The 23,018-nt window shown below is 36.7% G+C and overlaps 1 protein-coding gene across 3 annotated transcripts; it reads right to left on the bottom strand.

Moving 5' to 3' along the window:
* Nucleotides 1-268: 268 nt before the first annotated feature.
* On the bottom strand, nt 269-21,646 carry KIAA0408 (KIAA0408 ortholog). Of its 3 annotated transcripts, none has more exons than XM_049902070.1 (6): nt 20,965-21,645; nt 15,281-15,521; nt 6,497-6,859; nt 6,329-6,408; nt 3,157-4,480; nt 269-1,164 (listed from the first exon to the last, which is right to left on the bottom strand). In XM_049902070.1, the coding sequence occupies exons 1-6, from the start codon at nt 20,988-20,990 to the stop codon at nt 991-993; spliced, it is 2,208 nt and encodes a 735-aa protein (XP_049758027.1). In that variant the 5' UTR covers nt 20,991-21,645; the 3' UTR covers nt 269-990. The 3 variants fall into 3 exon arrangements, with proteins under 3 accessions (XP_049758027.1, XP_049758111.1, XP_049758213.1); XM_049902154.1 differs by having other exon boundaries at nt 15,281-15,535; XM_049902256.1 differs by lacking the exon at nt 15,281-15,521 and having other exon boundaries at nt 20,965-21,646.
* Between the last annotated feature and the right edge of the window lie 1,372 nt (nt 21,647-23,018).

Below are 23,018 nucleotides of genomic sequence, written 5' to 3' on the forward strand. Positions count from 1 at the left end.
AGGGAAAACGTGAATGACTTACCTCTAAATATGATACTCCAGATAAAGCAACTAAACTAAGTTTACCACAATTTTAACAAAAAACAGAATTCAATGTAATTAAAATTTCTTTTCTTTTATGTCCTATTTAAGGAATGTTTATTCCTGAAGCAAAAGAAAGTCATCATTTCATGTCATTTATAAAGTAGACTCATGAGACTGGTTCTGAGAATCAAGTATAAATTTTAAGTCACAATATACTACCCAATGATAGATAAAAACATTTGTGAACATTCTATGCTTCATTTAGAAGGCTGATCTGTTAAAACTGTGATATTTTTCTTTAAAAGTGAAACCAAAGGAGATCAATGGTATTAGTTTATCCTTATATGGATTAAGAAAGCATTTATGAATCATATCCACCAATGTTAGATATGTGTATAATTCTTAGTTTTCAATGTAGTTGGGGCTGAGAAAGTGGTTAATATATGTTCCTCAAATGCCTTAACTGGAATACCTGAGGCATACAAATATAAACAGTATTGTATATTTTCAAAAATGTAAAATAAACACAAAGAGTATATAGGTATACATGTTATAATTTCAAAGTCAACACTAGCACATAAGTTTTTCTCATCTAAATACGTACTAAGATACTTCCTATTTCAACACATGCACCTACAAACACATGGCCATGCACATAACCACTTGCTTTCTGTCACTTGCAAGAAAGTTAGATATACAATACTGTACATTGTTTCAACCAAAATCATATTTGAAAATTAATGAGGATGGCATTAAAAAATTCTGATCTAAGAAAGAAAAATACAAGAAGATAATTACTCCAAAAGTTAAAAACACTGAAGACTGATGGAAATTTAAGATTTAAATTGCATGTCCCAGTGATCCTGAAAGATACCGAAGAGAACAGGACTGGCTGTAAACACTCAGATACTTTGTTTGGCAACTGGTTTGACTAGAGCTTTTGGCATCTAGCAATCCAGGCCAGACTTAGACCATCGATGCTTCAGATCGCAGAGAAACGGTACAGTTGTGGGCAGTTCTCCGAAAAGCTGGGGGTGCAGATGGAGATCTGGAAGCCCATCTGGATGGGAGACGGCGATTTGCTGGTCTAGCAGGTCTGGAAAACCCTTTTCCATGTGAACATGTCACTGCCATGGGTTCCTAGGGCATAAATGAAGACATTCATCTCACTATGTGGGAACCAGTGATGAGTTTAACATATTATGGATTCCTATCATGGGATTAATATGTTAACATATTTATATGCAAGTATTGAAAAACTAAAGAAGGTATTTAATATTTTGTGCTCTTGACTGTTTTAATCAAAGCAATTGTATTTTAATATGGGATATGGTATTGACAATCTGGTAGGTCTCTCACTGATAAATTTCAGTACAAGGATCTCTTTGTAGAAGTAATTATGAACTCAGGGCTCAAAAAATGTAGATAACTTTGAGAGATATGATTGAACTGCAGATGTTTCTTAGTGGGATATTAAAATTTTTTAGTGGTAAAAATAAAACAAATTGAATGAATCATAGAAGAAACATTGTGCACTTAAATCAAGTTACTGACATTTAAGAGGTTATAAAGTAAAAACACACAAAATGACTAATGTGATGCCTTCCTTTTTCTCCACTAATAATTCTTTCAATGAGTAAAACATTTCCTTCACTTTCTTTCTTTAATTTAATGGAAGAAAAGTATTATTTGATCTTTGCAATTAAAAAAAAAAAAGCTTCCATAACATATTCTATACCCTTGGTTCTTCTTATTGACTCTTTTAACAAAGCCTGTGCTCTTTCATCTGAGATGGGCAGTGAGAATGGTCTCTATTTCTGTTATTTTGATCATGGCCTGACACTGACAGAAACCTGCATTGTTTTTTTTTTTCTCTATGGAGACTTATTAATTTTTTATTTGTCCCTAGGAGGAAAAAAACAAAAAAACAACTACTTCTAAGGAGCTTGAGTAAAGGACACTCTCTACCACCTCTAATCAATGCAAGAAGAGGAAACATTTAGTAATACTGCTTGGTAGCTAATAATTACAGCTGGTTAATGTATATATATTTCCGTTTCCCATCTCCAGCTATAGGGCCTTACAGGTATTTATGGGCTCAAATAGAAAAACACAGGAATACAAAAGCCGGGTAATTATTTGTATCCTGTACAAACAAGGCAAAATTTCTGGTAAAACTGAAGAACACTGATGTTTTTGCAAGGTTTGAAAATCACCTAATTTTTTTTTTTCTTTTTTAACAACAGAAGGAGGCAACCTGCATAGCTTAAAATTATACTGCATTTAAAGTGTATCATGTAAAGCTAGGAATTTGAAGCCTTGGAGAATAACAGTAATCATAACAATAATAATAATAATAATAATATACCACCCATAATTTTTATGTTATCTTCTTAAAAATTATATGCATAAAAAGGAACTGTTGGATAGTTCTTCATTGTAAACACCAGTCTCTTTGACCTTCCTATATCCTATAACTAGTGAAGATTATAGTATTTTATAAACAGACTGGAACAAAAAGAATATCCATGTTTATTATTTTTTGAGGCAATTTGTGTGCTAAAATACATATATAGCTAAGAATGACCTTAATTTTTTTAAACTATAATATTGTGTTTTCTTTTCATTGTACTTTTAGTTCCCACAAATAAAAGAACTTTATAAAACACTATTTTAAAATTATGTCTTTTACTCATAGTCACATTAATGTGACTAATCCTTTGAGAAAGAACATGAGTCAAATGTTGGCAACGACTGAACCAATCAAATATAATTACTGCAAAGTGTGAGTTATCTAAAAACTATTTTCTATATATTTTTCTTAATATGAACACTTTAAAAGAATAAAATTCTAGAAACCAACAAATGTACATTCTGATATTTTTTTTCAAGACTTAGAACAAACACTTGATCTTCTTGACATTCTTAAGCCTCTATTATAGTTATTTCATTAAAGTTCATGTTGAGTTACAACCCTGTTTCCTATTTATTCAAAAATGAAAGGGAAGAAGTTTCTTAGATGCCAAAACATGTGCCTACATTCTATTTATATGACTGGGAGACTGACTGAACTCTGAGCCACTCCTAAATATGGATACAATTCTACCAGAATACTGGTGTTTACTTTCTCACCTCTGTTATCTTTTTCCAATCTATTCCTTTCTTCACTTGCTGACCCCCACACATAGCTGCCTTTCGCTGAAGTTCTTGTTCCATTTGGAGCGTTTCTAAATCCTGACTTAATATGGTGCCGTCACTGACATTAGAGTTGCATTTAGTCCAATTATCTTGGAAGCATTTAGAATTCTGCAAGGCAGACCCTGCTGATGTCTCATAGGTTTTCAGCAGCTTTTCAACAACACCATAATTTGACTTAGCATCAGCTGACCTTGGACGGCCAGACAAATTACTTGGTCTCCAGTCATGTTCGTGGAGCATATTCCGATAACTGCTAGGACTTAAGTGTTCCTGCATCTGTCTTACTTGGCCTGCTGAGAATATTTTGGTAGGACTATCAGGCACATTTTCCATGGGCATAGGCATGTGGACATTGGTTTTCAGAACACCAGACGCATTGTCATTTTCTGATATGTTATCTGCATGAGTGATTAAGGTATCACAGGGTTTAGGATCTTCAGATGATTTTGAGTAGCTTTGATTTTTTTGTATTGCGTGACAATTTCTGTTTGTTCTAAATACAGTTCTGTTAAATTCATCGGTCTTTGCGGCTAGCTTTTCATTCCTTGTGGTCCTTTCAAAGCTGCAACTGAAACTTGTAAGTGGGCCACTGCTCTGTGTCACTGAGGAGCTAAAGTCATGGCTGACGTGAAGACTGGGATGAGATTTAGCAGGATGATTTGGGATCACCTTTTCATATTTTGGCTTATTGGGGGTAGAGCAGGTTTTCTGAAACCACAATGTGGAAGGGCTATTTTTTGCACCTATCCCAATGTTGCATGACCACATGCTAAGTCCAATATCTTCATGGCATGGAGGCTTGTTATCTGATGCAAAAGAAGAAAATATGACACCATCTTTCAAAGTCTCCCCTTCATCTGGACATGACATAGGCATCTCATGCTGCCTCAAAAGGAAATAAGGATTGCAGTTCTTTCCACCTTGGCCCCCTCGGGGCACCCAACTGTTGTCTAAACTTTCCTTCAATGCTTCATGGGCTTGTATACTTTCAGAATATGGGCTCTGCAGATTTCGAGATGTGCTTCTTGGAGGAGGAACTGGTGGGATTTCATTTCTTTGCAAATCAATTGTGTCAATTCCATGTTTTTTCAAAGAATCACTTTGGAGCACATCCTCATAGTTCAGATTCTTTCTGTTTTTCTGCTTTTCTTTTTCTAAATCAATTGGAAGAACACACTGGTCACTGTTGATCATGTGGTCCCTGTGAGGCATATTAATTACATTTGGCATGTCCCGGAGAGAAGAATCAGACATCATCCTGAAAAATTATAAAACGTGGTATATTAGCGATAACTGTATCTAAGATAAGCTCTCAAAAGACACCGTGGCTTAAGCAATTGATTGCTTCTATAGGAGTCAAAACTTCCTCAAATCTAATTTTAATATAAATTTTTTATTCAACAACTTTGAGTCCTTTTTATTATAGGACAAAGCCCACTTCTCATTGTTGTATTCAAGACCCTACTTACTCAGATCCAAACCACCTTTCAAACCTTGTCTCAATTTTCAATTATCTAAATTTTCATGTAGACTCAGACTTAGACTATATAGTGTTTTGGCTTTCTACTATTTGATATGACCATTTCTATAGGTTTTCTCTTGCCATTCCTTACCTGGAATGCTCACTCACGTCCTCTCTGCCTGCTGAATTACCATCCATTATGTAACGTGAACTCAAGCTTGGCCTCTTTAGTTTGAAATAAAATTTAAAGTAGTATGACATAAATCTGAATGAAACTGCAATGAGAAATGAGTAATTCCAAATGGAAAGTGTCATATGGGCTGGGGCACGAATAAAGAGCAAATAGGCAAAGTGAACTGTAAGACTGATAGTGTGGCTACTCAAGGGACAATGAATAGTTTGGTGTGGATGGATTATAAAGCAGAATGGGATGGAAGATATGGAGTAAAAGTGAAACATTAGGTCAGTGTCAAATTACAGCATCTTTGAATTACATATTTGGGATTTTGAGCTTTTTTTCTAAAGGTCGTGAAATGACAGTGAAAGCTTTTTACCAGGTATGATTCGTAGAAGCAAATTGGCAAGTCTTTTCCAAGTTATCTAAATAAAAACCTAAATATGGCCACTACGTGGATTCACAAATCAAACTTAATTAATCGTATTTATTTATACCTCTTTAACTCATACAAGATTATGAGATAGTTTATAATAAAGTGGAGGGAGATAAATATCCACTAACAGAGAATAGTAGTAAATATTAAATGGGAAACAACAGGGCAAAAGGATGTATAAATCAAGGTTGGCTAAGAAAATCTACTGTAACTAAGCACAAAAATTCTCTCTGGGCTTCCTAATAGTCAAAGAAAAATAAGGAGAAATATTATCATGTCTTTCATAGAGAAGCACTATGAGGACTAGGAGATAATCGGTGATCCTAGAACAATCCATTTTCACTTACCTTGTGTAGGGAATTTCAAATATGTGTGTGTGTGTGTATATATGTGTGTATATATATATATACACACACATATACACTTACATACATTTAATTTGGTTAAAGCCTACTCTTACAGTTACATAGTGTTTCTGAATTGAAAGAATATTCTCTGTAATGTCATTTATATGTGTGTACCTATTTACAATACGTTGTTCTACTGAAAATTATGTATGGCTTTCAGTATATATATATAACCAATGTACAGAAATAAATTACTTTTGGGCATAAAATATTTCAGTAGAGCATCATTATATAATTAAAACACTACTTTGTTAAATCTGTTTTAAAGTGTACTTAAATTGATTAGCCTAGTTTTACTGGACAAATATTCAAAATGAAAAAGAACCACACTAAAGGATACTTGTTAATTTATTATAAAGAGTCTACTTTAACTGAATACCAAAAGAGTAAAGTGTTACTAACAGTCAAATCGCCAAGAGAACTGGAAGGTTTGTGTTAGGGAATTAGTAAACAGAGAAGGACACAACTGGAGTTTCTATTTTCCATCCAAGGTAACACATTTTTATGATTCATTGTTAAGTACCACTAACAAAGTTTATGTAGGAGGCAGTGTGGATTCATTAACTGAAAACAATATTCTTCTTGATTTTCCAACATTAAGTAATCATACAGATATACCAGCCTACCTTTTGTGGTTAGACCGCTTTCGAATTTCCTCTTGAAAGCTGCATAATTCTTCACTAACTTTGGCAAGTTCTTCAAGAGCCTTTATGCATATAAGCAACAGCATGTTAGCACTCTAAAATGTAAATATTTCTTTAGAAACAATTCTAGGCCAGGCACATCTTACTTACTGTATTGAGGGCACCAGAACAGCTCTTGCTTTCTTTGTCAGAGGTCCTCAGGTCAGGCCAGGATTCACATTCCTTTCGGTTGTCTGCAGCCAAAGGATTCATAAACCCTACTTTTGATTTTTGTGCTGCTTTTTGTTCCTTACACATTTGATCTCCCTCAGTGAGTAAGTTCTGTTCTGTTTTATTTTCTTTTTCCAGACCGAGTCTGTGATTCATCCCTATAAATTCACATTGTCCTGAAATGGGGTAATTTGGAGAAGAGTCCACCATTTTGCCTTGAAGGACCTTTTCACAATCAAGATCAATGGCCTTAGGACTTTCATTCATGTTGATTTTCCTCCGAAGCTTTACTTCTTGGCAAAGCTATAAAGCAAATAAAGATAAAACTTTTTCTTTCTAATTCACTATACTTTTGGTCCTAAGCAAACGGTTTTGAGTTCTTTTTGCCATACTATTATATACTACTCTGGCTGTTAATGCTTAAACCAAACCAGTTGCCATTGAGTCAGTTCTGACCATGACAGCCCCATGTGTGTCAGAATTTTGCCCCACAGGGTTTTCAATGGCTGATTTTTCAAGAGCAGATCACCCCGCCAATCTTCCGAGGAAACTCTGGGTTGACTTGAACCTCTAACGTTTCAGTTAGCTGCTGAGCATGTTAACAATTTATACCACCTAGGGACTCTCAAAAACCAGTTGCCATTGAATTGACTTCGTCTCACGGCAAGCCCATATGGGTCAGAGTAGAACTGTGCTCCACAGGGGTTTCAACGGGTGGTTTTCCCTAAGTAGATCACCAGGCCTTTTTTTCCCAAGGAACGCCTGGGTGGACACCAATCTCTAACTTTTCAGTTATTAGCTGAAGCATTAATTGTTGCCAATACCAGATATTTATGCCGTCAAATAGTGTCTCTAAAATCAGGTTACCTGGAACAACTTTTGATGAACCAGAATACTGCTTTTAGTAGGACAATGTATGGATGGTAACTTGTACCCTTCTGGCTAGAAATCAACTCTCAAAAATAAAATAAACCTGTTCTTCCACATGATCTTATCAATTGATGCAGAAAAGGCATTTGACAAAGTCTAACACCCATTCATAATAAAAACTCTCAGCCAAATAGGAACAGAAGGAAATTTCTCAACATAATAAACAGAATTTATATAAAGCCAATAACCAACATCATCCTAAATGGAGAGAGTCTGGAAGCATTTCCCTTGAGAACGGGAACCAGACAAGGATACCCTCTATTACCACTCTTATTTAACACTGTGGTGGAAGTCCTGGACAGTGCAATTATGCTGGAAAAAGAAATAATGGGCTTCCAAATTGGTAAGGAAGAACTAAAATTATCCCTATTTGCAGATGATATGATCTTATACACAGAAAACCCCAAAGAATCCACAAGAAAACTATTGGAAAAGAAGAGTTCAGCAGAGTATCAGGATACAAGATAAACATACAAAAATCAGTTGGATTCCTCTACCCCAACAAAGAGAATTTGAAAGAGAAAATCACCAAATCAATACCATTTACAATAGCCCCCAAGAAGATAAAATACTTAGGAATAAATCTAACCAGACATGTAAAAAACCTGTACAAAGAAAACTACGAGACACTACTGCCAGAAAACAGAAGAGACCTACATAAGTGAAAAAATATACCTTGCTCATGGATAAGACAACTCAACATTGTGAAAATGTCAGTTCTACCCAAGATGATCTACAGATACAATGCAAATCTTATCCAAATCCAACAACACTTTTTAATGAGATGGAGAAACAAATCACGAACTTCATTTGGAAAGGAAAGAGGCCCCGGATAAGTAAAGCATTACTGAAGAAGAACAAAATGGGAGGCCTCACTCTACCTGATTTTAGAACCCATTATACCACCACAGTAGTCAAAACAGCCTAGTGCTGGTACAACAACAGACACACAGACCAATGGAACAGAATTGAGAATCCAGACATAAATTCATCCACCTATGAGTAGCTGATATGTCACAAAGTCCATTAAATGGGGAAAAGACAGTCTCTTTAACAAATGGTGCTGGTATAACTGGATATCCATCTGCAAAAAATGAAACAAGACCCATGCACATTCACTCCATGCACAAAAACTAACTCAAAATGGACCAAAGGTCTAAATTTAAAATCTAAAACAATAAAGATCATGCAAGAAAAAATAGGGAAACACTAGGAGCCCTAATACATGGTATAAACAGAATATAAAACATTACTAACAATGCAAAACACCAGAACAGAAACTAGATAACTGGGATCTCCTAAAAATTAAACACTTATGCTCATCAAAAATCTTCACCAAAAGAATAAAAAGACAACCTACAGACTGGTAAAAATTTTTTTGGCTACGCCATATCTGATCAGGGTCTAATTTCTAAAATCTACAAGATACTGCAAAACCTCAACAACAGAAAGACAAATAACACAATTAAAAAATGGGCAAAGGATATGAACAGACACTTCACCAAAGAAGACATTCAGGCAGCTAACAGATACACGAGGAAATGCTCATGATCATTAGCCATTAGAGAAACATAAATCAAAACTACCATGAGATGCTGTATCACCCCAACAAGGCTAGCATTAATCCAAAAAACACAAAACAATAAATGTTGGAGAGGTCGCAGAGAGACTTGAACACTTACACTCTGCTGGTGAGAATGTAAAATGGTACAACCACTCTGGAAATCAATTTGGCACTTCTTTAAAAAGCTGGAAATAGAAGTACCATAAGATCCAACAATCCTCTCCTCGGAATATATCCTAGAGAAATAAGAACCCTCACACTAATAGGTATATGCACAACCATGTTCACTGAAGCACTGTTCACAATAGCAGAAAGATGGAAACAACCTAGGTGCCCATCAATGGGTAAGTGGATAAACGAATTATGGTATAATGATAAAGAACAATGAATCTGCAAAGCATCTCGTAACATGGATGAATCTTGAAGGCATAAATGCTGAGTGAAATCAGTCAGTTGCAAAAGGACAAACAGTCCAGGAGACCACTATTATAAGAACTCAAGAAAAGGTTTAAACACAGAAGAAAACATTCTTTGACGGTTATGAGAGTGGGGAGGGAGGGAAAGTAATATTCACTAACCAGACAGTAGACAAGAATTAGGTGAAGGGAAGGACAACACGTAATACAGGGGAAGTCAGCACCATTGGACTAAATCAAAAGCTAAGAAGTTTTCTGAATACAACCAAACACTTCAAGGGACAGAGTAGTAGGGGCGGTGGTCTGGGGACCATAGTTTCAGGGGACATCTAGGTCAACTGGCATAGCAAAGTTTACTATGAAAACCTTCTGCATCCCACTTTGGTGAGTGGCATCTGGGGTCTTAAAAGCTAGCAAACGGCCATCTAAGATGCATCAACTTGTCCCAACCCACCTGGAGTAAATGACAATGAAGAACACCAAAGACACAAGGAACATAAAAACAAACAAACAAAAAAACCCACAAATCAAAAAAGGGCATCATTAACCAGAAACTCCATCAGCTTGAGACCAGAAGAACTAGATGGTGCCCGGCTACCACCAATGACTGCCCTGATAGGGAACACAACAGAGAGTCCCTGATGGAGCAGGAAAAATGTATGGTGCAGAACTCAAATTCTAGGAAAAAGACCAGACTTAATGGTCTGATAGAGACTAGAGGAACCCCAGAAGACATGGCCCCCTAACTCTCTGTTAACCCAGAACTAAAACCATTTCTGAAGCCAACTCTTCAGACAAAGATTAGACTGGACTATAAAACATAAAATGATATTCACGAAAGCTGTGCTTCTTAGTTCAAATACATACATGAGACTAAATGGGCAGCTCCTGCCCAGAGGTGAGATGAGCAGGCAGAAAGGGACAGAGTGCTAGTTGAATGGACACGGGAAATCTGGGGTGGAAGGGAGGAGTGTGCTGACATATTACAGGGATAGCAACTAGGGTCACATAATAATGTGTGTCTAAATTTTTGTATGAGAAACTAACTTGAGCTGTAAACTTTCACTTAAAATACAATAAAAAATAAAATAAACCTGTTCCTATATATGGAGCCCTGGTGGCGCAGTGATTAAGAGCTCAGGCACTAACCAAAAGGTGGGCAGTTCAAATCCATCAGCCACGCCTTGGAAACCCTATGGGGGTAGTTCTACTTTATCCTAGGGTTGCTATGAGTCTGAATTGACTCGATGGCGAAGGGTTTTTTTTTTTTTTTGGTTGATTCCTATATATAGGTATTACGATGATACAGAAACACAAAATTGAAATGAACTGAATCAATAATTGGCCATGATCTCTAGTTGCTTTCAGAGAGAAAGAAGAGTTTAACTGAAAGTCTTTTTTTTCTGATATATGACCCTATTTCTACACCATTATTTAACTGTTTAATAGTTAACAACCTCATTTAGTAAGTCAGCTCATTCCATTCCCAAAGTAGACATTTTGCAATCAAATGATGTTTCCTTTGGAAGTTAAGTTGATCAAGGCTAAATATTACTGAGATTATTTTTAATGCCATGCCATGGCTATACACATTCTAAAAACACTTCTCGTCCAGATTAAAACAAATGTGACAACATCCTATGCAATCTAACAGAATTCTACGTAACAGAACTCTTAAGGCTTCCTTCTTGATTAGACAGATCTCGATGACGCCTGTATGCATTCACTCAGCTCACCTCTAAATAGACAAGGAAGTGCTCTTTGGAGTTCTTGTCAAATTTCAAGAGAGATGGTTAGATAACTATTAAGCAAATGGGTCTATATTTTACGGCCACAATCAGTATCTGCACTACAAACACAATTCAAGGAATATAGTATCAGATTTATTGCTGTTCAATATTTACTCAAATCTCAAGTAACAGAAACAGTATACATGCCTGAGGGATATATGTCCATTTATTTCTTTAGATACTTATGACTCTAGCATTAAGTCAGAATAGCCTCAAACTCTAGCCCTGAATCAAATGTTTAGGCCCCTGTAAAATTATTTTTACTGAATTCCATTAGGCATTATGATTTTCACTGGCCTTGAGGGATATTATAAAAAACAGCCCTAAAAAGTATGATGTTAAATATAAGGATGTTGTTCCTGACATTGTGTTTTGTTTTGTTTTGGTGGAGAGCCATGGGAGAAAACAAAATTGCTTTAGTTTCAAAACCAGGGAGAAAAAAAATGCTATTCCTGGGAAACAGGTTCGTTTTTGTCTTCTAAATATTGAAATATATACACTTGGTAAATTTTGTATGCTGCTAGAAAGCTTGGGCCCAGCACATGCATTTCACATACCAACCTTCCTCTTGTCTTCATCTCATCTTTTTAGTTTTGCATTCTTTACCTTATCTGTAATTTTGTATGCCATCTTAAATCCTTTTGTGAGCCTAGGTAAGGTTAAAATAAAAAATACAATATTTGTGATGGAAAAACATTTATTTTGTATAAAGGAATCTGTGTTACTGGGTAGCCAGCCATTGTCAATGGTTATCTAATCATTCCACCAGAGGAAAGAAGCAGGAATGAGTGCACTGTGAAGCAAAGTTCCCAGACATCTCTCAACTCTATCAACCACCTATGAACTCTACCCAGAGTTTCTATCCGGATTATTCCAGGTTCCAAACAATCCATGTATGTACATCTTATTTTGCAATTGCAAATGCAGTGATTGTTGTTAGTGGCTGATAAGAGAATAATTACAAGTCTTAATATCCAACACCAGATTTTCTCACTAGGTGATACTGTCACTTGAAATCACTGAAGCTGTATGTCTGTACCTGGGTATCTACAATTTTCTAATACATGGCTCAATAATCTGTATCTCATTCAATACATAAAACTTAGTGGTAAATGTTATACAAATACAGTCTACTGTGTTTGTGGCATGACATAATTTTTCTAAGTGTTGATTTCTTAATTTTAGCTTTTTTAAAAATTGATTCTTTCTGTGACAATGTGAAGATACTTTCCTTCTGTTTTCTTAGTCTTTTTACCTCCAGCTTTGAAGGCTTGATGAAAGTACCCTCTGAGCATGTTTTAAGATACATAATATGTATGTTAATATATGTGTAATCATACATATATAATATGAATAGGTATGGTGAAAGAATACAACCCTGACACACACCTTTCCTGACTTTAAACCAATCGGTAGCCCCTTGTTCTGATGCTGAGCAAATAATCCGAGAAGCTGGACTATATGAAGAAGAACTGGGCATCAGGATTGGAGGAAGACTCATTAACAACCTGTGTTATGCAAATGACACAACCTTGCTTGCTGAAAGTGAAGAGGACCTGAAGCACTTACTGATGAAGATCAAACACCACAGCCTTCAGTATGCGTTGCACTTCAACATAAAGAAAACAAAAATCCTCACAACTGGACCAGTGAGCAACATCATGATAAACAGAGAAAAGACTGAAGTTGTCAAGGATTTCATTTTACTTGGATCACTATCAACAGCCATGGAAGCAGCAGTCAAGAAATCAAAAGATGCACTGCATTGGGTAAATCTGCTGCAAAGGACCTCTTTAAAGTGTTGAAGAGCAAAGATGTCACCTTGAAGACGAGGGTGAGCCTGACTCAACCCATGGTATTTTCAGTCACATCATATGCATGTGAAAGCTGGACAATGAATAAGGAAGACTGAAGAAGAATTGACACCTCTGAATCGTGGTACTGGTGAAGAATATTGAATATACCATGGACTGCCAAAAGAACGAACAAATCTGTCTTAGAAGAAGTACAACCAGAATGCTCCTTAGAAGCAAGGATGGCGAGACTGTGTTTTACATACTTTGGACATGCTGTCAGGAGGGATCCGTCCCTGAAGAAGGACATCGTGCTTGGCAGTGTTCAGGGTCAGCCGAAAAGGGGAAGACCCTCAACGAGGTGGACTGACACAGTGGCTGCAACAATAAGCTCAAGCATAACAACGATAGTAAGGATAGCCCAGGACCGGGCAGTGTTTCATTCTGTTATGCATAGGGTCACTATCAGTCGGAACCAACTCGAGGGCCCCTAACCACAACAACAACATATATAATATGATAAGAAGAGCATAGTGCTGATATTTAGGGATTGGAGAACATCACCTAGGGGCAAGTTCCCAGCTATAGAGCTATATACTCAGGTACTATTCAGACAGCAGGACTGAAAATCACCCCAGTAACTGTGCAAGAAGAAGAAAATATTTCTTCATTGCAGTCCTTCTGGTTCCCTGACATGGAAAATAGTGAGTCTTAAAAAGGACAGTATCTATATGAACAATAATCCTGTTTAAAATATGTTTAATGACTGCTAATTGATAAGATCGCTATAGGTTCACTATGAGTCTGAATCAACTTGATGGCAACAGGGTTTTTTTTTGTTTTTTGTTTGGTTAATTGATAGGGATAATATTTACCATAGAGGAAACCTATAGAGTAGTCAGAATAATTGTTCGACTATAACAAAGTTAACCAGACACAAGACAGTTTAAGGTACATGGTTTCATGTAGACAAATCCTGCCTTACTTAACTATTTTGATTGGATGCTAGAATTGCGTGAGACTTACTAACAGAACCTCCCAGACTTTTGGGAGCCAATGACCCATGACTAGAGGTCTGCTTGTGATTGAAGTAGAGTTTAGATTTTGATTTGACCTAGGCATCTCCTTGTTGATCCAATATGAATATCTGGGTAGAGGCATTAAGGGAGTAAGCAGGAGCTGGCTCCTTTGCCAAACTATAGAGGAATAAGGACGGAATTCTTTACAAGCAAAAAGGTAGGTTTCTTTGCCTTTCAACCTCTAATCATGCATGGTATGCCTTCCTTCTTGGTTCAAGTTTAGAGGAAGGGCTTAATAGATACTTTTTTTTTCCTTTTAGCATGCCAATTTGGATTTTATTCACAGTCAATTGCATGGGTGTTAATAACAAAAAAAACATGTATACTATAAACACGTAAGACACATGCTCTGATTGCCTGTGAATAAAGGCCAAAAAGTCTCTTAAAACAACCACTTAGGTAATATGCATAAATCCACAGAAGCTGAAACTATGGCTGTTACCAGAAGAATGCAAGGTAAGTATAAATAATTTTCAGTTGGAGCAAACCTAAGCGTACACTAACGTAAATGCTTGAATATTCCAGGCCTGACAGACCAGGGATGGTTAATGGAGATAAAAGGACTGTTTGTGTCAGGGTTATGGCATGTCATTTTTCATAATCCCTTTCTTTTAAATGCACCAATAAATGTAGCACCACTTGTCAGAATAAATCTCATGTCCAGTGCCATTTTGTTTGATATATGACACTCCTTTTGATTACACTGAGTTGCCTAGCATGTAATTTCCTTTGGTAGACATTATTTATAAATCATCTCAGGAAAGGAAAGCTTTATATTCTAATGACTAATTGTAATTTCACTAACATATGATCCACCAATTAAGTCTTACTGTGTTGAGCTAGGCCCTGGTGTTTTAAAACTCTTGCAAAATACATACCCCATTTTTGATATCAAGGCTCTCTGGCCATGAAATAATAAGTGGACACATTTTGGAATGACAATTCAAGTTCTTAGTTTCCATGTGGGGCTACAAAATAAGCATAGGTCTTAAGACACCATTGGCTAAGGTTAAGATATTTTGGGACTAGTAAATATTACTGAGACATGCACATATTAGGTTGAATTAAAAAAAAATTTCTAATACAAGACTAACTTTAATTTTCATTCTGAGGTTGACATTTACAATGCATTCAAAACAAATCAACTTGTACCTCTTCTATCTTCTTCTGCATGATCTTCCATTGACTTTCCCATTCCTTTCTTTCATTGTCAAACTGGTCCAGTAATTCCATCTTTTCCTTATGCCAGCTAGTCTCTGTGTTCTCCCACTGCTTATGCAGGTCCATGGCAACTGCGTGAGTGTCAGCGAAGAGGTGTTTCTGCTTGTCTCTGCCTTCTCTTAACTGTTTCTTGGAAGCTTGGAGTTGTTTTATTTGAAACAGTCTCACTTGCCTTTAAAAGAAAGCCTAATGTAAACATAACAAGAGAGAGTTCCAAACCCATGTGGTTTCTGGGAACATATTTTATCATTTTGTCAAGAGCTGTTCACATAAACAAACTCTAGGAAAATTGGACTCAAAAAAAAGAGGTGATACCGATCTGCATAAACACAAGAAACACACTTGGTCAAGAGATATTACCAACGTATTTTTTTTCTTCTCTCCATTCTGAGACCAGACAGCAAAATTACAGTGGACAAGATGGTTAAATGCATATGTGAGATATACATGTACCTTTAACTAACCACTTCATCTAGTTTTTTTTTTTTTTTCCGTGAATATCTAAGAATGGTGGTATCAAATTTACATGGTCATGTTTATACAACTATGTCAGATTCTGCTGCAATTGAATTACTCTTCCTGTTCTGATGCAACCTGATTATGTATTTCTGTGACTTAATGTCAAAAATGACAACAATATCAACTATGACTCCAAGGTTAGTTGTCACTCTGGAAGAGATGTACCAATAAGAGATCACACTAAATTATAATACTTTCATTATTTTACCTCATCAAACAAAATCTGAAAACATTGAAAACTATCCTGTGATTCATATGTTAAATTTTATTCATGCTGCCTATTCCTTCTCATAGACTATATACCATAATCTATTGAGGCTATTAGAGTTCTGAGACCAGAAAAAGAACATCTGACTCCGTTGACCAGGAAATCTTCTATTATATTAAATAGTGACTGAAATAATTAGGTTTCTAGCATTCAAGGGTATGTGTATTTAGGGTTTGAAGATGCAGCTTAAATCTGAGATCTGTAATTCTGTTATAACAAAAAAAAACCAAATTCACTGCCGTCGAGTCGATTCCCACTCATAGCGACCCTACAGGACAGAGTAGAACTGCCCGATAGAGTTTCCAAGGAGGGCCTGGTGGGTTTGAAGTGCCGACCTCTTGGTTAGCAGCCGTAGCACTTAACCACTACGCCACCAGGGTTTCCAATTCTGTTATAAGTCATCTAAACTTTCTGAGTTTTAGTTAATTTACATTAAAATGGAGGATTATCGACAAGGTTGTTATAAACATTAAATGCCACATTGAATGCAATTTGTGAAATTTAAATTTTTTTCTATTTTACATTTAAAATCTTGCTCTGCTTTCAACTAAATATATGTGTAATTAATAAAGTCATATACTTTTTAATGGGTAAAAAACATATTTAAAATGTTTGACTATCCATCTACAATAAGCATGCCTATAAGAAGTCTAACTCTTCAGTTTACTAGTTCATTACCAAATTGCCTTATCAGGTGGCAGCTTATACTAATGATGGGCAAATTTTCCAAGAGTCTATAGCTTCTTGAATGCTGGCATTGTGGAATTAAACTTACATAGCCAGGCAGCAAATGCCACTTTTGTAGTCACAAAAGATGGCTGCTTAATTTCAAATCCCAAATATAAGATAAACACTTAAGACTTATTTTTGTCAGACTGTTCTAAACATATCTGAGTGGGAAACTATTCTAAACTGTAGTCTATTAATTAATTATAACAGACTAATAAGGAATTTTTTTTTGTTTGCAATAAGGATTAACTGAGCTGCAATCTATTAACGAGTTAGACTAATAAGGATTAAGAAAATGTTAGCTATAGATGCACAGCTTCACCTCTCAAAACACCCTAATAATACTGGAATCTATATCGTTACTCTTGTCTCAAACTATTTGCTACAGACACTTTGATGATTTTTACCTTTTTCTTTGGCACTCACAATACTATGATTAATTCAGTCAGGAAAAAATGTAATTTCAGATTTAGTCATTAAAAATGTTATCATGCCTCATTTTATCTACTTAGTAATACTGTATTTCTAACTTCATTTTCTCCATCCCGTTACTCCTTTCTTTGCTAACCCCCACAAGTATGAGCCAGTGACCACAAGTATCTGCCATAGCAAATGCACAGCTGCTCTAAAATAAATATGTCAATGAAGACCCAACAAGAGACAGTAGAGAAGAAACAGGATTTGCTTTTTGTTTTGACTGCTCTAACTTTTATTAATCTTGATTATCTAGTAATCTTTCAGGTTCATCCAAGAACTGCTCACAGGAAATACAGACAGTGCTTATTTTGAGAGACTGGCGGACGACTTTAAAACTGTACGTAATTAGCTGTGAGCAGAGTATGTCTTGCTGTCCAGTTTACTGGAACTTCTTAGGACAAGTGGGGTAGTTCTACATGAGAGAGAGCAAATGAAAGATAAATAAATAAATAAAATCAAGAGATAGTTGCAGATTTAAGCAGGGACATTACAAAAAGAGAGGAAACCAATTTCATGCTATCTGGAAAAGAGGTGCTGTGATATTCTGTGCTTTATGCCAACCATTTTTAACCACTGGCAATATTAAAAAATCCTCATGAAGTTTCTCTAACAATTATGTAGCAAATGGCTCCATTTTTTTCTCTCTATTCCTAACTCTTCTATAACCACTTCCATATCAGAGTCAAAATGCTGTCAGGCCCTTCTCTTTTTACCTCCCTGAAGACCATCCAGGAATACTCTAAATTAGGCTTGTTCTTGGTAACAGGACTATATCTGAACCCAGGTACTATTCTCGAAGCAGACTAAATCCTGTATTAATTTGCAAAGAGCCAAACTCATCACTTAATATGGAGGAGGGTCAGTCAACAAAGCTTCATCTTTCCAGGGACAGAGCAGTATCTAGTGCCAGGAAATGTGATGGTTATGAATCAAAAAGATGACTTTGGGAAAAAAAATTCTATAGAGCAAAATATGCGCCGATTTTTGTGGCAGGATTTATGTAGCCTTCTTAGCATCTCTGCCTTGTCATAAATACCAAGTGCAATGTGACTACATATATTGCTTCCTCCTCTACAAATAAAGTGGGACCATAGAATCATTATGAGAATTACGTGAGTCAGAGACATTCAAACCAAAACCAAACCTGTTGCGTTGAGTTGATTCGAACTCAGAGGCAGAGTAGAACTGCCCCATAGGGTTTCCAAGGAGTGGCCAGTATATTCCAACTGCCGACCTTCTGGTTAGCAGCCGAGCTCTTAACCACTGCGAACTAGGGCTCCAAGCAAGAGACATAATGCTCCGTAAAAGTGCTAACACTCTTCTGGCTCACAGTGGGTGCTCGATAAATGTCCATTTCTTGATTTCTTATCATGCCCCTCTCTCCCTCCTTTTCTCCTATCTTCCTTCCCTCCTTCCCTTTATTTGTCCTCTCCCTCAATGTTTTCTTTCCCTAGAACACAACTTATGCTGATCTTTCATTAGAAATTTTATAGAAGCAAGTCTTCACCTGTTTGAAATCTCTTTTATTTCCAATGACTTTCCTTTGGCCTCAGTATTTTTCAAGTACTTTAAGGATACATGGCAAGTATTTAGAGAACAGCTTTTTTATTGTTAGCAAAAATTTGAATAGACAAATCTTTAAAAAGCTACTTTTGTTATAATGCTATGTTAAATATAAAAAATATTAAATTGAAGGGGCATCTTTGTAGGAATAGAATGTTCTGTAATGAAAAGTTACGGGGTGAATTGGTCCAGCAGACAAAAACTCAATTTCAGTGCTCTTTACGGAGGCAAACACAACCCTTCTCTTTGTTCATAGCTGCCACTTTTTTCTCCCACAGATATCGGCATCTATGTGGGAGAGAAAGAAGGATTTCTGCTATGTGCCCTACCCTCTATGTCGCTTTCATTCTCCATTTCATTACTTTTAGAATTTCATTCAGAATAAAAATTTGTTAGAGCTAATGTGTAAAGGACAGAGTGAACTACATAAGTAGTCTACGACAACTATATGCTGGCATTAAGTAGTTCCTTTTAACCTACCTCCCCCTCCCCAAAGTTGGAAGCCAGAATTGTAAAGAGTTGTGAGTGGGTTGAGTTAGTATGGTGATGGGAGAAAAACAGTCAGTCTGCTAACCTCTGGCCCTACCAGTGAGCAAAACATAAGAGTAACATAGTCAGGGTTCTGACAAATTATTTTCATTCCCCAAATCAGCTTCAATTTGGTCATGCTAAGTCTTTCATCTGAAGGGTGCTTCATTCTTACTATGTCTCCATGGTTACCATTCTGACCTCCATCTTCTCCATTGAAAACTAAATGTTAGCCAAACAATGAAAGAGAGTTTTAGGGAAGGCTTTTTTTAAAAAAAAATTATTAATTTTTTTTTTAATAGCTACGTCTCGCTTTTGAGATTTTTTTTCCCTAGTACTTGTTTATTGCTCTCTTATTTCCTTTTTCTAAACATATTACTTTTCATATAACTGAAGATTTTTCAAATGTAGATGATTATATATATTCCAATAAAAATGCCAAACACTAGGGGCTGCCAACCTTACAATTCCTGGAGGAATCATTTGCCCTGGGCAGGTTCTGTTTCTGCTTAACTTTAAACTAGGGATTCCCATGCCCATATCCATTGGAGTAATGCACCTTTTCCCTCCAAAATACTCTTGCCATTTCTCCAGGATATTATAAATCATTTGCATCATTTCAACTAATTAACCAACCTTGTTCTTCCCCTTTTGTTTGCAAATGCATCCTTCTAAAGACTACCATGATTAGATTTTGTTACTGGGTAAAAGGAAACATTTTTATTATTATTTATTGCAATTTCAGCATGTTCCTCATGTTCCAAACAAGGTCAAGCAGACACTACCAGAAGAATTTCCAAAGAAATCAATTTTGCCTCCTCATTTAATTGTCTTCTCCTTCTTTTTCTCTCCTGTTTATTTACTCCAAGTAGAAAACACCCAAGCTGTTGGGGCACTAGCTTTACTTCTAGTTAGCTTATAAAATAAAAGTTTTGAAAGATGCTTTTGTCTTGGGAAAACAAATAGCTAAAATTAATGAGCATAAACAAAAGAAGATGTGATGGTATGGTTCCCTTCTACCTGCAGGAGATTAATCCATAATGAATGGCACTCGAATTACAGAAACTGTCATCATGCAATGAGCAAACTCTTAAAACTTGGATAAAACTACATTTATTTATTTATTAACTGCGATTTCCAAATACCAGCAATCTCCAGGGCTGCACACGTCACTTTGCAAATTCAAAAAAACTCTTCATTCTAATAAATATATTGAGTGAAATCTGTGTACAAAGTATTGTTCGAAGTGCTGAGAAGCAGCGTTTGAAAAATACAAGCTCAGAGAGTAGACGGCACTCTGTACAGAATTGGGAAATCCACCCTCAGCAGCTGAATCGCCTCGTCCCCAGGAGTCAGTACAATCCGTTATGTACCCCGCCCCGCTGTTTTTAAAACCAGACGCAGAGACACAGGCAGATGTTGAAATAACCCTCAGCTCAAACAGTACCCGTATTTTGAAACACGTCAGCTACCCCTCTATATTCTGCCACAATTAGGCACTTGGTTTCTAACTTCCAGAAAGAAAACATACCTGTTCGCAGTGGGGAAAAATCCCATGCACGTTCGACCACTGGTCAATCTAGCAATGGAAGGAAGTAGAAAGGATAGCTAGTTATCCTAAAGAGAAAAGTCTCAGCTCGGTTAATCTTGCCTTTTTACAAGAAATGGGAATGCTAAATAAGCACAACCATTCAACAGAGCAGTACTGACAAGTCCTTTTGAAAGCTTCGCAAATCAAAAAGCTGCTCAGCTCAGTGTCACAGCAGCAGCTGAAACTGCTGTGACGTCAGTTACTCGGAGGCGGCCTTCAAGCCACCTCTTCCAACCAGAGCTCTGTAACTTTAGAGCAGCTCACGCTCTGGGTAAACAACTCCAGGTCCAGGACATTTTTAACTTTTATAATGGAGCCCAGTATTTTCAAACTTGCCAGAAGGACTGGTGTTAATATCACACAATGACAATGGCCAACTTTAGCTTTCTCATTAGGAAAAGTAAACTCCTTTTTTTAGAGACAAGAATCCACCCCTCCTGACATACCTCGCACCTTCCCCTCCTTGGCTAGCCTTGGGACGCACTCTTCAGTGCCGATAGGAGTTTACCACTGGGCACAGCAGAACAACATGCGCACCAATTTCTGTGTGTGTGTGTCTCAAAAGATTTTTGAAAGCTTAACAAACTTCTGTCTTTATATAAAATACGAATGGGGCATATATAAAGACTGACTTCATAGCTCTTTATGAAGTCTATTATAGCTGCCTGTATGTACAATGATGGTGATGTCTTTAGGTTAGAAGAAATCAGGACCATGGCAAGGGATGATACTGCTTATTTTGGGAGGAAAGAATAAACTAGGTACCCATGTGCTTGTTTCAGCTAAGGTGTGCTACTGCCAAAACAGGAAAACAAGGCAGCCCAAATGTGTGGAAAGGCTTCCTGAGCCATGACCAAATTGGCCTACCATGGAAATGTTAGAATTGCCTCCCCAGGAACATTTCTAGGTTTTGTGTACTTGTTTCTCGATTAGTGTCTATAAAAAAAAACCCCAGTGCCCTCGAGTCGATTCCGACTCATAGCGACCCTATAGGACGGAGTAGAACCGCCTCATAGAGTTTCCAAAGAGTGCCTGGCGGATTCGAACTGCTGACCCTATGGTTAGCAGCCGTGGCACTTAACTACTACTCCACCAGGGTAAGTCTATAAAAAAAAAAAAAAAGTCTACAGCTACTTTAAATCTAATTCAGCAAATATGCTGTGTAAAGTTTAAATAATAAGGTCCTATCCTCAAGTCACTATGAGTCGAAAACAACTTGATAGCACCTCACAACATACTCAAGTCAGAATGGTTTCCTCTGTGTGATCTTTAAAACATTATATATTCACTTTCACATCTGTGCCTGCTTCAAGATAATTACTCTATGGGAGGCTAAAAAGTGTCAAAATAGTAATCTGCACAAAACCAAACCCAACCCAATAGCAAAACGAGCAAAATAGGCCCTTCTCAGAAGAGGAAACATGAATGATCTATAAATATATGAAGAGCTCGTCAACCTCACTGGTAATCAGGGAAATGCTAATTGAACAATGAGATGCCAAATGAAAACTTACATCCACACAAAAACCTGTAAATGAATGTCCCTGGTGGCTTTATTCGCAATAGCCAAAAAACTAGAACAAGCTTAGATGTCCTTCAATTGATAAACAGTTAAACTGTGACACATCCATACCACGGAACACTCAAACTCAAAAACTCATTGCCACAGTCAGTTCGGACTCATAGCAACGCTACAGGACAGAGTAGGCTGCCCCACTGGGTTTCCAAGGCTATAGATCTTTGAGGCAGATCGCCACATCTTTTTCCCGAAGAGTGGCTGGTGGGTTCAAACCAACAACCTTTTGGTTTCAGCAGCTAAGCACTTAACTACTGCGTCACAATGAACAATACTCAGCAATAAAAAGAAGTGAACTATTGATAGATGCAACAACCTGATGCATCTCCAGGGAATTATGCTGGGTGAAGAAAGTCAAGCCCAAAAGATTAAATACTGCATCTAATTTATATAATGTGTTTGAAAGGATAAGATTTTA

This window comes from Elephas maximus, chromosome 1 (genome assembly GCF_024166365.1).
Source record: "Elephas maximus indicus isolate mEleMax1 chromosome 1, mEleMax1 primary haplotype, whole genome shotgun sequence".
Taxonomy (NCBI): Eukaryota; Metazoa; Chordata; class Mammalia; order Proboscidea; family Elephantidae; genus Elephas; species Elephas maximus.

Coding starts and splice junctions, on each gene's coding strand:
- KIAA0408 (XM_049902070.1), bottom strand. CDS start 20,990: ATGGGATTTTTCCCCACTGCGAACAG. Junction 6,860..15,280: donor TGCAGAAGAAGATAGAAGAG/GTACAAGTTGAT, acceptor TTTGCTTTATAG/CTTTGCCAAGAAGTAAAGCT. Junction 4,481..6,328: donor AAGCGGTCTAACCACAAAAG/GTAGGCTGGTAT, acceptor ATAATTTTTCAG/GATGATGTCTGATTCTTCTC.